The sequence below is a fragment of the Apodemus sylvaticus genome, chromosome 1, assembly GCF_947179515.1.
Source record: "Apodemus sylvaticus chromosome 1, mApoSyl1.1, whole genome shotgun sequence".
NCBI lineage: Eukaryota > Metazoa > Chordata > Mammalia > Rodentia > Muridae > Apodemus > Apodemus sylvaticus.
The window spans coordinates 20877230-20891446 of NC_067472.1; the positions used below are offsets into that span (position 1 = coordinate 20877230).

Below are 14217 nucleotides of genomic sequence, written 5' to 3' on the forward strand. Positions count from 1 at the left end.
CGGCATGATCATTTTCCCCCTTTCTAAAGGACTGACTTTGATCTGTGAAACGGGCAGCCATGTTGTCTGATGGCAACTTCTTTGGAAGGCTGTATTTCTTGTATTTTGCCTTAATCCCAGCATGACTTTTCTAGGTTTTCTGACATTTCTCTCTGTCAGGTCTCAGGATCTCCATATGCCTAGAAACGGGCTCAAGCTGGACTAGAGGAGGATTTCTGACAGGTACAAGCCAGCACCCCTCCAGAACTTTTGAAATAGGTTTCACCGCCCCCAGAAGGAGTCCTCCCTCCCACCACCCACTGTTAATATAATATAATCATCTTCCTTTAAATCTGCATGATTTCGTTACCCCAACCTTAAGGGCAGTGGCGGTTCATGCACATGGAAACCAGAGGCAGGCAGATCTCTGTGAACTCAAGGCCAGCCTGGGCTACACACAGAAACCCTATCTCGAAAAAAACAAAATAAAAATTAAAAACCCTCTGCCTGATTTTCCCCTCCGTCCGCCCACTCTCGCTGTGTTCTACTCTCTCTTCCCTGGTGCTCCCTCCCCTTTCATAGACAGTCCTGGCCATGCCCAGTCTCTTTCTCTGCTCTGGACTCTGCCAGATGCCTCTGGATATTTTCTCTTATTCACAAGAGCCTTCCCTGTAAGTGGCGCCATCACGCTGGCAGTGTCTTCACTGTGGCCCATCCCACATGTTCTCCAATTTCTTTTCTTTTCTTTTCTTTTTATTTATGTATGTATGTGAGTACACTGTTGCTCTCTTCAGCCGCACCAGAAGAGGGCATCGGATCCCATTACAGATGGTTGTGAGCCACCACGTGGTTGCTGGGAATTGAACTCAGGACCTCTGGAAGAGCAGTCAGTGCTCTTAACCGCTGAGCCATCTCTCCAGCCCTCCAATTTCTTTTCATGGTTCATTTTCTTGCCTTGCTTTTGATGGGCACTTGTTTTACCTAATACATTATCTTGGGCCCTCATTTAAAGGACGAATGAAAGGCTGCTTTCCTCCTGCACCCCTCTCCTCAGGAAAAGGGCGGCGATACTTACGTCCTTCTATAATCTTATTTAATAGTGGCTTTGTATCCCCTATCTCTACTTGAATAAGAATACTATCATGACAAAGTATAAAACTTACTAATGTATTAGGCAGTACAGGTTTTATGTTGAGTTAAAATGGTTAGTGTCCTCCCTCAGGAGTGCACTTGATATGTGGTCCAGAGCAACTTTACCTTCCATTAGAATAAACTCTCTCCCTTCCAAGTTAAGATAGCATCCCAGTCCACTGAGCTAGGGGGACAAGGAAATGTGAGGATGTATATATGCAAATGTAGCAGGGTGGAGCACGAGGTATTCGAGAAACCTGACACTGCTGTTAGGAACAGCACAGTCGGTAACGGCGACGGTGATGAGGAGACACTTCTCTACGGTGCTTACAAGGAACACTTGGACAAGTTTGTCAACTCTGCTGTGAAAGAAAGCTGTGGCACCAGACTGATTGGCTTTGCTCTTTCGACTTCCATTCCTTCAGAGTCTGAGGCTGGATGGGAGGGAACCTAGGAACCAGAGACAGAAGGACATACAGTTGTACTTGTCTGGTATCTTTTGAGAACCCCAAGAAACCTGTATGGAGTAATGAGGCAGTCTAACTCACTAGACCAGAGGGTCTCATCACACATGCACGACACGCACCTCCTGCGTGTCTTCATTTTGAAGTGGCGTGTCTTCACTTTCCTCCCCAGGTCCTTCCGACACTCCCATTTGGTCCTGCTCATCCCACGTGTCTGTCTTTATCCTAATTAACAACAAATAAAATTGTTTAGAGCAGAAGTGATGTAGGTAACTTGGGAGTTGTTATAGTTGTACATTTTGAACGAAAAATGAGAAAAGTAACTGGGGGTGGGGTGGGTGATATGTTAACTGGAGGGTAAAGGCCACAATCTCACTTTTGTCTCTCATGGTTTAAGCTGTGCAAACAACCTGGTGTAGAGGTAGGTGGCCAATGATAGAAAGTGCGTGTCCCAGCTGACCACTGGGGCTGACGCACCAACAGGAAGAACTTCAGTACTGGTGGACTGTTCGAGCTACGATTGGTCAAATAACTGAGTACTTACTGAGCATGCGTCAGGCAAAGCCTTTTGCACTTGATACCTATTGGCTCCACTCTCAGTTCCATGCAGGCGGCTTCACTGCAGTTCAACAAAGCTCCACTTACCTGGACCGTATTCAAAAGTAACTGCCCCGGAAGCTGAATTTTCTTGATTAGGGGATTTGTGCTTTCCGGCTAAAAGTTTCAGTTTTTATTTTTAGGCCTTAGGGATGCGTTTGGGGCAATGTATGACCTGCTTGGTGTGTAAAAGGGCACAGACACTCTGGCGAGCAATCTGGTGGTTCTTCAGAATGCTAAGAAGATTGTCGTGTGATCCAGAAATCCTTACCAAGGTGTGCTCCTGAGAAAAATGACCCTTATTCAACACATGTGAGGGGACTGTGGGATATACTAAAAGAAGAAGAAGAAGAAGAAGAAGAAGAAGAAGAAGAAGAAGAAGAAGAAGAAGAAGAAGAAGAAGAAGAAGAAGAAGAAGAAGAAGAAGTGATAGACTGTGAAGAACATCTTAGAAGAGCTGTTTAAAAGAGTGCACGCTTCTTCCTTCTGAAACGGGACACAGGGATGCTGCTGTGTATAATATCTGCACAGGCTTGGGACCAGCGCACCTGTATTGAAACCTGAGCCTCATTAATGTCACTTCATGATTCAGACAAATGACTGAAGCTTCTAGGTCTACTTTCGCCTCACAGTCAGGTAATATGAGGGCTTCAGTTTAGTCAGTGTCTTACATAAAGTACACACCCAAACAGCCTCAGCAGGACAAAGGACAACGGTAGTTGCTTTTCTCTGAGTCACAGCCATTAATAGTGAATCAGCTGACTTACTGTCCTTTAATTCAGTGGCTCTCAGACTCAGGGAGATTCAGTTTTAAGACTCCTGTGCTCAGACCACGCACTGTTAAAAGGAACAGCTATTATTCTGACTCCCAGGTGACTCTTGAATGGTAAGGATAGTTCAATCCCGAAAGAGTCGCAATCCACAGGTTGAGAACTTCTGATCTACATGACCCTATGTTCTCTGTATTTACCAGTGTTGTGGTTTGGATTCAGTAGCTGGTAGCAACTGGTTCAGACAGTTTCTCTCCACATGTAAAAAAGCACACATACACACATACACACATACACACACACACACACACACACACACACACACACACGTGTGTGGTGGTCAGAGGACAACATGCGGTGTCGTTCTCTATCTACCTCATGGGCCACGAGAACCGAACTCAGACTGTCTCACTCAGCAGGATGTGTCACTATCCACTGAGCCATCCCACCAGCCCAGGTCTCTCTAAGCTCAACAAAGTGATGCTAACACTTGATAGGGTGGGTTTCCAGCCTGAACAAGATGGCAAGCTTTATATTCAACTTCTTGCTGGCTCATCTCAGACACTTTATAACACAGGGCTGGAGAGATGGCTCAGCGGTCAAGAGCACTGACTGCTCTTCTGAAGGTCCTAAGTTCAAATCCCAGCAACCACATGGTGGCTCACAACCATCCGTAATGAGGTCTGACGCCCTCTTCTGGAGAGTCTGAAGATAGCTACAGTGTAACTATCACATATAACAAATAAATAAATCTTTAAAAAAAAATGCTTTTGCTGAGACAGCCATTTTGTCCACCTCAGAAATTCAATCAGGATGTTAGAGGCCTTAAGCATGGTTAGATATTCTTTCCTACTGTATATTCAGGGCTCCCAGGGCTGAATATGGTGACGTGCTCCTGGTGTTCCTCTGCCTTGTGTTTGGTTTCTCCTCCTTTCCAAGACACTTAAGGCCACATTCTCATGCGTTCACCCTCCCACCCTCTTACCTTCTGGCCCACGTCTACCCTTTGTTCACCTTTAAATCAAGCTGCTTTCTAGCCGAGTTGTAAGGTTTGTTTATATAGTCAAGATACAGGCCTTTATTGAGTATGCGAAATAGTTAAGTTTCTTGGACATCTTTTCCTAGTTAGTGTGACTTCTCGGTATTCACAGGACTCCCCCAGAGACCAGTAAACACACAGAGAGCGGCCACTTACCTATGAAACTGCAGCTTTACTGGGGTGCTTGTAAATCCTTGCTTTTGCCGGAGAGATTTTATCTGTTTCCAAGTCTGTAAGACGCTGTGCAGCAGGGAGTGGTCCTTCTCCCTTTCTGCATCATACAGCTGCTTGGTGTCACTGGGAAAATCATTGCCTGGATTAGAACTCTAAGAACTGTAAGTCATGTGGAGCATCGTAGAACGTATCATACGGAACGGATCCTCTCTACTCACTTTACCCACATTGGAAACCTCTGTCTTAGGGTGTTTTTCTTTTATCCACTGAAAACCCAGTAGAAGTGTATACTGAAAAGGCTTTATCACTATTGGCAAGAGCTCTGCTGAAGATGTTAGCTTTCAGGAAAAAGGAAACTCTCCTAGCTGAGGACTCCACAAAATCCCAAAGGAACATAGAGAAGATGCTGGAAGAAAGGACCACTGAGAGAAAGGGTCTGGGAGGCCCTGGCACTTTGTGATGTTCCTTGCTATCTGTGTGATGATTCCATCTTTTCTGGCTGGTACTCTAGTTTTTATGACAACATGGTATAAACCAGTCAGTGCTTTCGTCTGCTCCGATGACAAGGGTGTGCATGCTCCCATAAGTTTTATCTTGACGCCTGGTAAGTTCCACGTGGGCAGCCCTAAAGCTACTAATTTAGGAACAGTTCATATATTTTGGATCTCGGAATCTCAAGAGGCTTTGATAAGAAGCAAGTCTGAGAACAATCTTGAGTGTCAGACACTTTGGGAGGGTGCTGGGGAGGGGCTGGTGGTATTTGAAATACTTGAGGGTAGAGAAATACCATTCAGGATCCAACCTGTATCACTTCCTCGAGGGTGGGCAGAGTCCGCTCTCAAAGCCCTTTCCTGGGACATTGAGACCCACCATCCTTGACCATGGGCCCCTGGTAGCCTTATCAACTTTAAAGGGCCCGCCTTTCTCCCAGCACTGTTAACAGTGACACATATGGATCCCCCACTGATGGTGTCGTGACGTGAATAGATCATGGGGATTCTGACTTAACTAACAGGTGGACACATACGCCACCTGTGCCACTGGCGGGTGGTGGGCTTTGCCTCACTAGCATATGGCCTGGCATGAGTCTTGCACCCAGACCTTCCTCTCTCCTTTCTTCTCTCCCTGCTTCCTGTCTGCTTGATATCAGGTCAGTATCCTCCCCTGACACATTCTTTCCTTGCCATGGCTTCAAGCCTCCATAGGTCTATCTCATTCTTTTGGGGTTTCTATGACGAGGGTCAGTCTATATAATGGCTCTCAGGTTGCCCAGGCTGTGATTTTTCTGTTTCAGACTTTTACCGTTCCTATCTCCAAGTTCACTTGACTTTTCTGTCTGCTGAAACCTGCATCTTCCAGCGAGTTTCCTTCTCATTTATTCTGCTTCCCGGCTCCAGAATTTCTCCTTGGGAATTCTGGAAAGTTTCTCATTAAGGAATCTTTTATCAATAGATATTAAACCTGCCAGTGTCTTCTTGTGGTAGTTCTATTAGTGTTTCTACAGAAACATGAGTCTTAAGGAAAGACTAGCTTCTGTAATCCCCTAAAGACTAGGAAGTTGCATTTTTTTTTCAAATTTTATATCTCTCAAAGCATTGACAACTTCTGAAGAAGTTATTTAATAAAAGTTTGATACACGCAGGACTCACTCAAAACTTACCTTATCTGCCGATAATAATCTTGAAGCGATTTCCTGGTAAACTGACTTACTTCTGGGTTTTTGCTTGCTAGTTTGGTAGCGTCCTTCAGGGCTCTCAGCTGCAATCAAGGAAAGAGAATCTCGCTGTATTGCATAGACCTGTGGCTGCCACTCTGACTTACAAAATTGAGACTGAAGTCCACATGTATGCAGCATAATCACATGAGTGTAAATTTTGCCCTATTGCCTTTTGTAATTTAACCATTAAATTTGGCAATAAGAACAAGGTAAGACTGGAGCAATATGTGAGGGCAAGAAAAGGCCCTTACATAACAGTACATAAATGTAAAGCAGGCTCTTTTCAGGGTAGTGGTAGCACACACCTTTAATCCCAGCACTCGGGAAACAGAGAAAGTCAGATCTAGGATTTCTACACTTGTATGTATTTTTAAAGAAGGCTTCACTATCTAACCCAGGCTGGTTTTAAACTCAAGGCAATTTTCCTCCTTCAGCCTTCCAAAACTGATACTCTGGGAGTGTACCACCACAGAAGGCTACACTTGTTTTTAACAAGCAGACATTTATTAAGGATCTAACCTGTTGTACAATTCAGATACAACTCTTTGAGATGTCGACATGGCATGGTTAATGAAATACTGTAAATACTATACTCTTTAATTTTAAGCATACTTAAATGAATGAGACCTACAGGTTTTTTTTTTTTCTGGAACATTTCTTAACAAAATGCTTGGGTACCAAGCGCCCCAGGAAGGCTTAGATGAGAGGAGACACAATAATCAATGGATACATCTCTGATGCTTCTTCAGAACTTATGACTCTCCTCCTGATAGCCACAGATGACTAGTTAGATTTGTCACCCTCAGAAGAAGATGCTTGGATTTCTCAGGAGGCTCAAGACTGCTACTCGTCTTAATGAGAACCGCTAAACTGTAATATTAAATATGTAATATTAAAAATGGTGCCTCTTAAAGTCATTGTGATTTCAGATGCTCTTCTTGAGTCGTAGAGCCAAGAGTAGCATTAATGCAGTGGTTCTCAACCTTCCTGGTGCTGTGGCCTTTAAATAATTTAATAATAATAATATAGCCTCATGTTATGGTGGCCCCCAACCATGAAATTATTTTCATTGCTACTTCATAGCTGTAATTTTGCTACTGTTATGAATTATAATGTAAATGTGTTTATTTCCCAATGGCCTTATGACCCCTATGGGTGACCCCCTATGAAAGGGTCATTCTACACACAAAGGGCTCATGACTCATAGGTTGAGAATGGTTGGATTTGTGGATGTCCTCAGCAGGCTTGAGATATCTCCTCAACAAATCAGACCTTCCATTTTACTCTCAAATCACTGTTCTGACAGGTTCACTACAGAAGCACTGAAGGGCAATGCTCTTTGTTACCTGCTCTTCAGCAAGAGCATCCTTTCCCACTATCAAGGGTTGGACCCTAGAAAGACCCCCTCACCTTCTCATAGAGCAATTGAGACAAGCTCTGCTTCTGCCTGTCCTGGAAAGACTCACAGAGCTGGAGCAGCCTGGCACACAGGACTTGTTCTTGATTGAAGAGAGGGTGGTGGCTGAACTGCAAGCCCACGATGTTAAGGTCTAATTGGTACATTTCCCTTTGACCTTCCATCCTGTTTCTAAAACAGCATCCCACGTCAGATTTCACTGCCTTTTAAAGAAAAGTATGCATGGAGGTCATTCGATTTTGTTGCCTTTGAGACCACAAGTAGCTTTTCCATATAAAAGAGCATGCCAGGAGCATTTAAATTCCAGAGCTACAGGACTATAAAAGCAGCAAGTTGGTAGTCTTTGAAATTTGTTTAGACTCTTGATTTAATAAAATAGGTTTATAGTACATTTATATTTTTTATTATAACAGCTTATTTTTATTTAGTCCAGCATCTTAGTCATCTTGCTGTAAATTATTATCATCTACATCATTACTGTTTATATGGATATCAGACTTTCTATTTACAAGACCCAAAATAATGTTTTATAGGAACACCATGGCAAACTGTGTTTCAACTTTTGCATTAAGAATTTTGTCTTGTGAGTCAGAGTTAAATGGAATTATCTATTAAAACATTATTTATAAACTGAATATACTGGTGATCATCTGACAAAAAGCCCAGATTCTCTAAGTGGTCTAAGGACGCCATCTTTTTCTGTGTAGAACACTATCTCTACTTGAATATTAGACTGAACCTCGATTATAATTGTTTCACTCTAGAGGTATTAGATTATATGCAAAATGGTTCATCTATGCTTTAATCTGTTGTTTCAGTTTAAACATGTATGTCTAAATATGTGTGGTGGATTTTTAGTGATGCAATTTGAGAGCGATAGTAAGTTCCTTAGCACATACAGTCTAATCTAACAGAACTGAATCCACCTCAGATGGATGGCACTGAGCTTTCCCTCTGGATCAGTCTGGTATAGCAAACCTACTGTTGAGGCTTGAAAGGGGCTTTTCCCCTCTGAAGCTCACACTGAAATTTGATTGCTATTGGGGGTTATTTAGAAGTTGGACTAAGTGGGACTTTAGAAGGTTATTAGTCTGCTTTTCTCATGAACATATTAATCACTGGTTAGTAGCTGCATGCCATGAATGGTGCCTTACTCTGCCTTTGTTGCTGTAATGAAAACCATGACATGAAGAGGAAAGTGTTTATGTGGCCCACACCCCTATAGACTTCATGTCCTGCAGGCAATCCAATAAAGACATTGTCTCAGTTGGGGTTCCCAGATAACTCCAGCTTGTGTCAAGTTGACAAGAAACCTAACCAGCACAAATGGATAACTGATTATCTCAAGCTTGTGTCATCAGCCATAAAAACCTGTTTGTCTGAGTCTTGCACGCTTCCTGCCTCTTGCCATGACACTCTGCCCTGTCCTGGGACTCTGCCAGCCTGGTCATTATCAGATGTGCTTCCTAAAGAGGAATCGGGTGACTCCGTAAACCGGCCTATGATACTATGTTATTTAAACAGAAATTTGACCAAGACCTTGTCTTCCAGCCTTGCTGAGAGCCAGCCCTGGCCGGGTCAGGTACTGCTGAGGTGGGACACAGCATTTTGCCCTGTCCTGGGACTCTGCCAGCCTGGTCATTATCAGATGTGCTTCCTAAAGAGGAATCGGGTGACTCCGTAAACCGGCCTATGATACTATGTTATTTAAACAGAAATTTGACCAAGACCTTGTCTTCCAGCCTTGCTGAGAGCCAGCCCTGGCCGGGTCAGGTACTGCTGAGGTGGGACACAGCATTTAATGAAGGCCAAAGGCATATGATTTCTGGCCTTATAAGTCTTCTTCATTGTTCTGGGGGCCAGAAGCTGATGGCCTCTGGAAATTTGACTCTATCTTGCTATGCTGTGGCTAAAAGCAGCTGGTTTCTGGCAATCAATTCCTGCTTATAGCAAGGGATTAAGAGAAAAAGTCAGTTACCAGGCTCTTTTTTTTTCTGGCTCAAGGGCCCCTCACTAGCCAGGTGAAAGGCTCAGAGTTCATTAACTCTTCATGAACCAGAGACAAAAGAAAAAGAGAGAGAAAGAAATGAGAGAGAGAGAGAGAGAGAGAGAGAGAGAGAGAGAGAGAGCAGACATACACTGGATGAAGCTGAAGAAAGCTGCACCTTCATTTTATTGTGGTTCTTAGTTTTTGTATTTTCTCTAAAAATTATCTCATACAACTATCAGGTAGAACCATTAGAGCAGAATTGATTACATGAGCTTCTAAATACTTGTACATTCCAATAAATTCATAGTAAATTTAAGGCAATAATTTATGTCATAGATTGATAAAGCTTTAGGAGTTATAACAGAATTACTTACATATCTTTCTGTTAGGACTAGTATCTGACTAAACATTCATTATCTGTTACTAGCCTCCCATAAGTTCATTATAAGTTTAAAGCAATAATTTTTATGTTACAAGTTAGCACAGATTTGTCAAGAGACAAATCATCTACCTTGTATCTCATTAGTTTTGACATCTTGTATAGATTAACCAGTCAATATTTTATTTTCTGTCCTTGCAGCTAAAATAAATTGTCCATTCTTAGTTTATTACCTTTAGTTACCAGACAATGATCTCACATCTAACCTAGAAGGAATGTTTTCTTTGGTCGTAAATTTGTCCTAAGCCTGTTTTCTATTTCTAGTACAATTAGCCTGTTACACATGAAGGTTTACAGAGCTCTATTTGCAGCTTTTATTCTATAGAGGGTTTAAAATTACTTGTATGAATTTTGGAATTCTAAAAAATCATCAGGAATTATGGAATCATCAATTTGTCTACACAGCATTACTACATAAAAGTACACTTTCGTACTGATATTGCAGAAAATCTGCCCAATAGGGTAGACTAATGCCCAGGAACCACTGGGCTATGTACTGGGGACAGGAAAGGCATATTATCAGCAGGAATCAATCCTGGGATGAAGTTAATAAGGACTTTGCATTCTTAGAGCTCACCTGTCACAGGCCATGCAAAACGGTGCACCATCTCCAGAAATTTCACTTGCATGCTTTGCTTTCCCTAGATGGCTTCTGACACGGCCTCTGCCATTGTCGTCATACCTGCTGTTGAGCTGGAATAAATGTTGTTCTGCCCCAAGCCAGATGGCAGTCTGGGGGCTCTCTAAGGACTAGAGGCCACTGGTATTGTTCCTAAACTTCTGCCTCCTTAGAAACTGAACTAGGAACTCATCTATAGGGGCTTCAGGGAGGAAGGAGAAAAGCCATAAAATCTTGTTTTTTACTAACCATATCTGTTAAGTCCCTGACCTCTATATAATGGCCAACTCACAGTCATTCCAATGATTTTATCAGCTAATATAATGGTAAATTGGCCACGACCTGGAAAAACACCAAGATGATAACAGTTTAAGTTTAAAACTATTAGATGATAAACTGTGGAAATTTCAAGTTAGAGAAGCTTTTTTTGTTTAGTAAATGAAGCACTAGCTGGATATGACACACCTTCTCTCACTCGATACTTACTGACTGTGGTCCGCAGTAGCTAAGGCACAGTAACTAGAGGAAGTGAGTTTATGCTGTAAGCAAAATCTAAAAGAGGGAGTGACTATAGTCTATAGACTTCAAGTAGTTCAGCTGTCATGGGAGTAAAGTGCTTTATGAGTTCTCTATGGCCAGACAAATTCAAATAAATACAGCATTCAGGAGGCAGATTTTAAATCAACAGTAGAAAAAATTAGAACTATGCTACACAGGAATGCATTATTTGGGGGAGATAATAAGTTAGAACTTCCACTCCCAAGAATTCACCATCTTGGTATACAGTACCAAAATCCATCCACTCAACTCATAAATCAAGGAATTCCCCATTTCTCTTATTAACCACTGGCTTAGTCACTGTTTTATTGCTGTGAGGAGACACCATGACCAACTCCTAACAAGGAAAACATTTAGGTGGGGCCTGGCTTACAGTTTCAGAGGTTTAGTCCATTATCATCATGAGGGGGAGCATGGTGGCAGGCATGGTATTAGAGCAGTAGCTGAGAGCTAAATCCTGATCTGTAGGTAGGAGAGACACACACAGATGGAGAGAGAGACTGAGACAGAGAGAGATGAAGAGACAGAGATGGAGAGAAGAGAATGGTGAGGGAGAGAGGCAGGAAGATTAGGCCTGGCCCGCTTGTGCTTTGGAACCTCAAAACCCACCCCCAGTGACATACTTCCTCCAACAAGGCCACACCTACTCCAACAAGGACACACCTCATAATCTTCCTCCAACAGTGCTATTCCCTGATGACTAAGTATTCAATATATGAGCCCATGGGGACCACTCTTATTCAAACCACCACAGAGACTGTTATATAGCAAACCTGAATACATAGAAACCTACAACTAGCATTTCTATTCTGTGATATTTAGCTAGCAGAAAATATATCTACATGTATAGTCAAAACAATGTGTGCAGACATTCCTCAGCAGTGTTGTTACAATGGCCAACAACTTGATCACCTGATATTCATCAATAGAGCAATAGATAAATAAAATGTGGTTTTCTTACAATTAATTTCTATACAGAAAAAAATAAGCTAACTATTGCTGCATACAAATAGAGAATTTTTTTATGATTCCATTTATAAAATGGGCAAAACTAACAGGGAGAGAGTAATCCACAGAGCTAAGAGTTAAAAGTGGTGATTCCTTGAATACCGTTCATTCGCTGCTTTTTTTTTTTTTTATGTACAAAGTGAGAATCATACAAATTTTGTATCGTGGTTTTCACATCACATTTTATTTGAGCATTTCCCATCACTAAATAGACCTCAATAACCTCAAAGAATAATTAACATTTTATCCGATGTTAACTATTTTATGACTAAACTCAGTATTCTTAGGAAGTAAAATAAAACCATGAAGACCTAAGTTATAATTGATGCTACAAGTCGTTACTCAAGCGTCATTACAAGCAGATCACTGTTGCTTACCTTTCTGTGTATAGTCTTTAGTGCTGGATTCAAAGATTCCTTGCTCACGCAGAGCCTAAAATTCCAAGACTGTCTAATAGGTGAAGGTAATGACATTATTTCCCCACTTTCTTCAAACCAACATTTTCCCTATCAGAGATAAATACAAAATACATTAACTGAGTATTTCACTAAAAAACAAGCACGCTCTCTGCTACTGGCTTACCTCATCAGCTGGTATACTTGCCTCCTGCAGGCTGAGCAGGCGATTTTCCATTTTGTTACAGATCTTTTTATAGGTCTCTGGCTTTTTCTGAATGTAGAGTCCTTCATCTTCTAAAATGCGAGGCAGCATGCCTTTCGGGAGTTTCTGCTGGCTGGCCACTTAAGGACAAAACTTAGATAATCACTTTAAAGACCACAGTGGGAGAACAGATACAGAGAAGATCAATACCCTTTACTGCTCCGACAGGCACAGAAGTTGGTGCCCTATAACGTGGCGCACCCATGACTCGTGCATTTCAGGGGACTGTGTTACCTGGAGAACTACTCGGCACAAAAACATTTGCCTCCTGTTTTTTAATCTGTTCTTGGTCATCGTCGTATTCGGCGGCTTTCACTTCAAATAAATCCGTTAAAATCACGTCTTCCATAAAATCCTCATCTTGGCTCTCAGCAGCGTTTTGGAAACTACCACCAGATGCAGAGTGCTTGAAGTAACTCTCACTTACGGTTTTCTGTTGAATATCAAAAATAAAAATCTGTCTGCATGCTTTCCTCCCATGACTGGTATGAAGATAAATGTCACATTCTGGAGTCTTCCTGTGGCCTTTCAATTCATTTAGCCCAGGTCAAGTGTGCGCTCTCTCATTCTCTCTCTCTCTCTCTCTCTCTCTCTCTCTATATATATATATATATATATATATATATATATATATATATATATATATGTATATATATGTATGTATATGTATATATATATATATTGTGTGTGTGTATGTATATAAATATATTGTGTGTGTGTGTGTCACAGGATTTTCCCTGTCTAAATACATTAATAAAGAGGAGGCCTGAGAAAAGGGAGGCAGAGCTAAGAGTTGGAGATACAGAGTGTCTCAGAGAGAGGAGAGAAGCCAACATGGAGGCAGATGGACAGAAAGAGCCTTATCCCTCATGGTTTTAACAGCTACAAATAGCTATGATTTCACAAGGTTAGAAATATTGGGATAAAGCTTTTATCATTATCAATTGGCTCTGAAAGTACTGTATCGGCATCTTGTAAATTGTAATTTTATTGATATGTAAATCTGATTGGTTAAGTTTTAAGAGTCTTGATTCTGCCAGGCAATTAGGTGATGATTTGGCTGACTGTGGGGTGCGTGGGGGTGCGTGCACCTGCGTGGAAGCAAGAGGAACTCAGGGCTCCAACCAGAGAGATGGCCCAGCAGGGGCTAGAGAGTTGGCAGGCCAGCAGGTGCCTGGAGGCATGGTAAATATATATGTATGTATAATTAATAAAATAAGGTTTGCTGAACAAAGAGGAACTCATTTGAGGTTAATATTATGCTATATTTTTTATAGCTCACTGATCAATTCTCCAGTGAATGCTGCTGAAACGGAATGGTACCTTGGGCCCCTTCTGCCCTAGCAAAAAGGCCTGATACGGGAAGGGCAGGTCTAAGGCCACAAGGTCCATGTGGTCCTCAAACCTCCTCCTGTTTGGTTTCCATCATCCCCAAAGTAGCACTACCTAAAAAACAGAGAAACTAATTTCTACAAAGTATTGAAGATAAAATAACAAAGCAGAAAGAAAGAAGTCTATGGCTAAGTGGTTACAGTGAAATTCTGAAATATAAGCTTACTTATGAACGTTGCTTTAAAATCTGAGTATTGATATGAAAACATGTTATTATTGATAAGTGCCTCTCTCATGAGTATGGATCTGTGCACAAAAGCTGA

The 14217-nt window shown here is 41.8% G+C and overlaps 1 protein-coding gene across 1 annotated transcript in view; it reads right to left on the reverse strand.

Annotated features, from left to right (window-relative positions):
• Nucleotides 1-14217, reverse strand: part of Cc2d2b (coiled-coil and C2 domain containing 2B) — a 70364-nt gene that overhangs the window by 44564 nt on the left and 11583 nt on the right. Inside the window, exons 6-13 of the mRNA XM_052172314.1 lie at nucleotides 12797-12995; nucleotides 12506-12642; nucleotides 12280-12408; nucleotides 7282-7491; nucleotides 5815-5912; nucleotides 4137-4277; nucleotides 1697-1799; nucleotides 1442-1560 (exon numbers count right to left, since the gene is read on the reverse strand). Coding sequence (XP_052028274.1) covers nucleotides 1442-1560; nucleotides 1697-1799; nucleotides 4137-4277; nucleotides 5815-5912; nucleotides 7282-7491; nucleotides 12280-12408; nucleotides 12506-12642; nucleotides 12797-12995 — 1136 coding nt within the window. The remainder of the gene's footprint in view (nucleotides 1-1441; nucleotides 1561-1696; nucleotides 1800-4136; nucleotides 4278-5814; nucleotides 5913-7281; nucleotides 7492-12279; nucleotides 12409-12505; nucleotides 12643-12796; nucleotides 12996-14217) is intronic.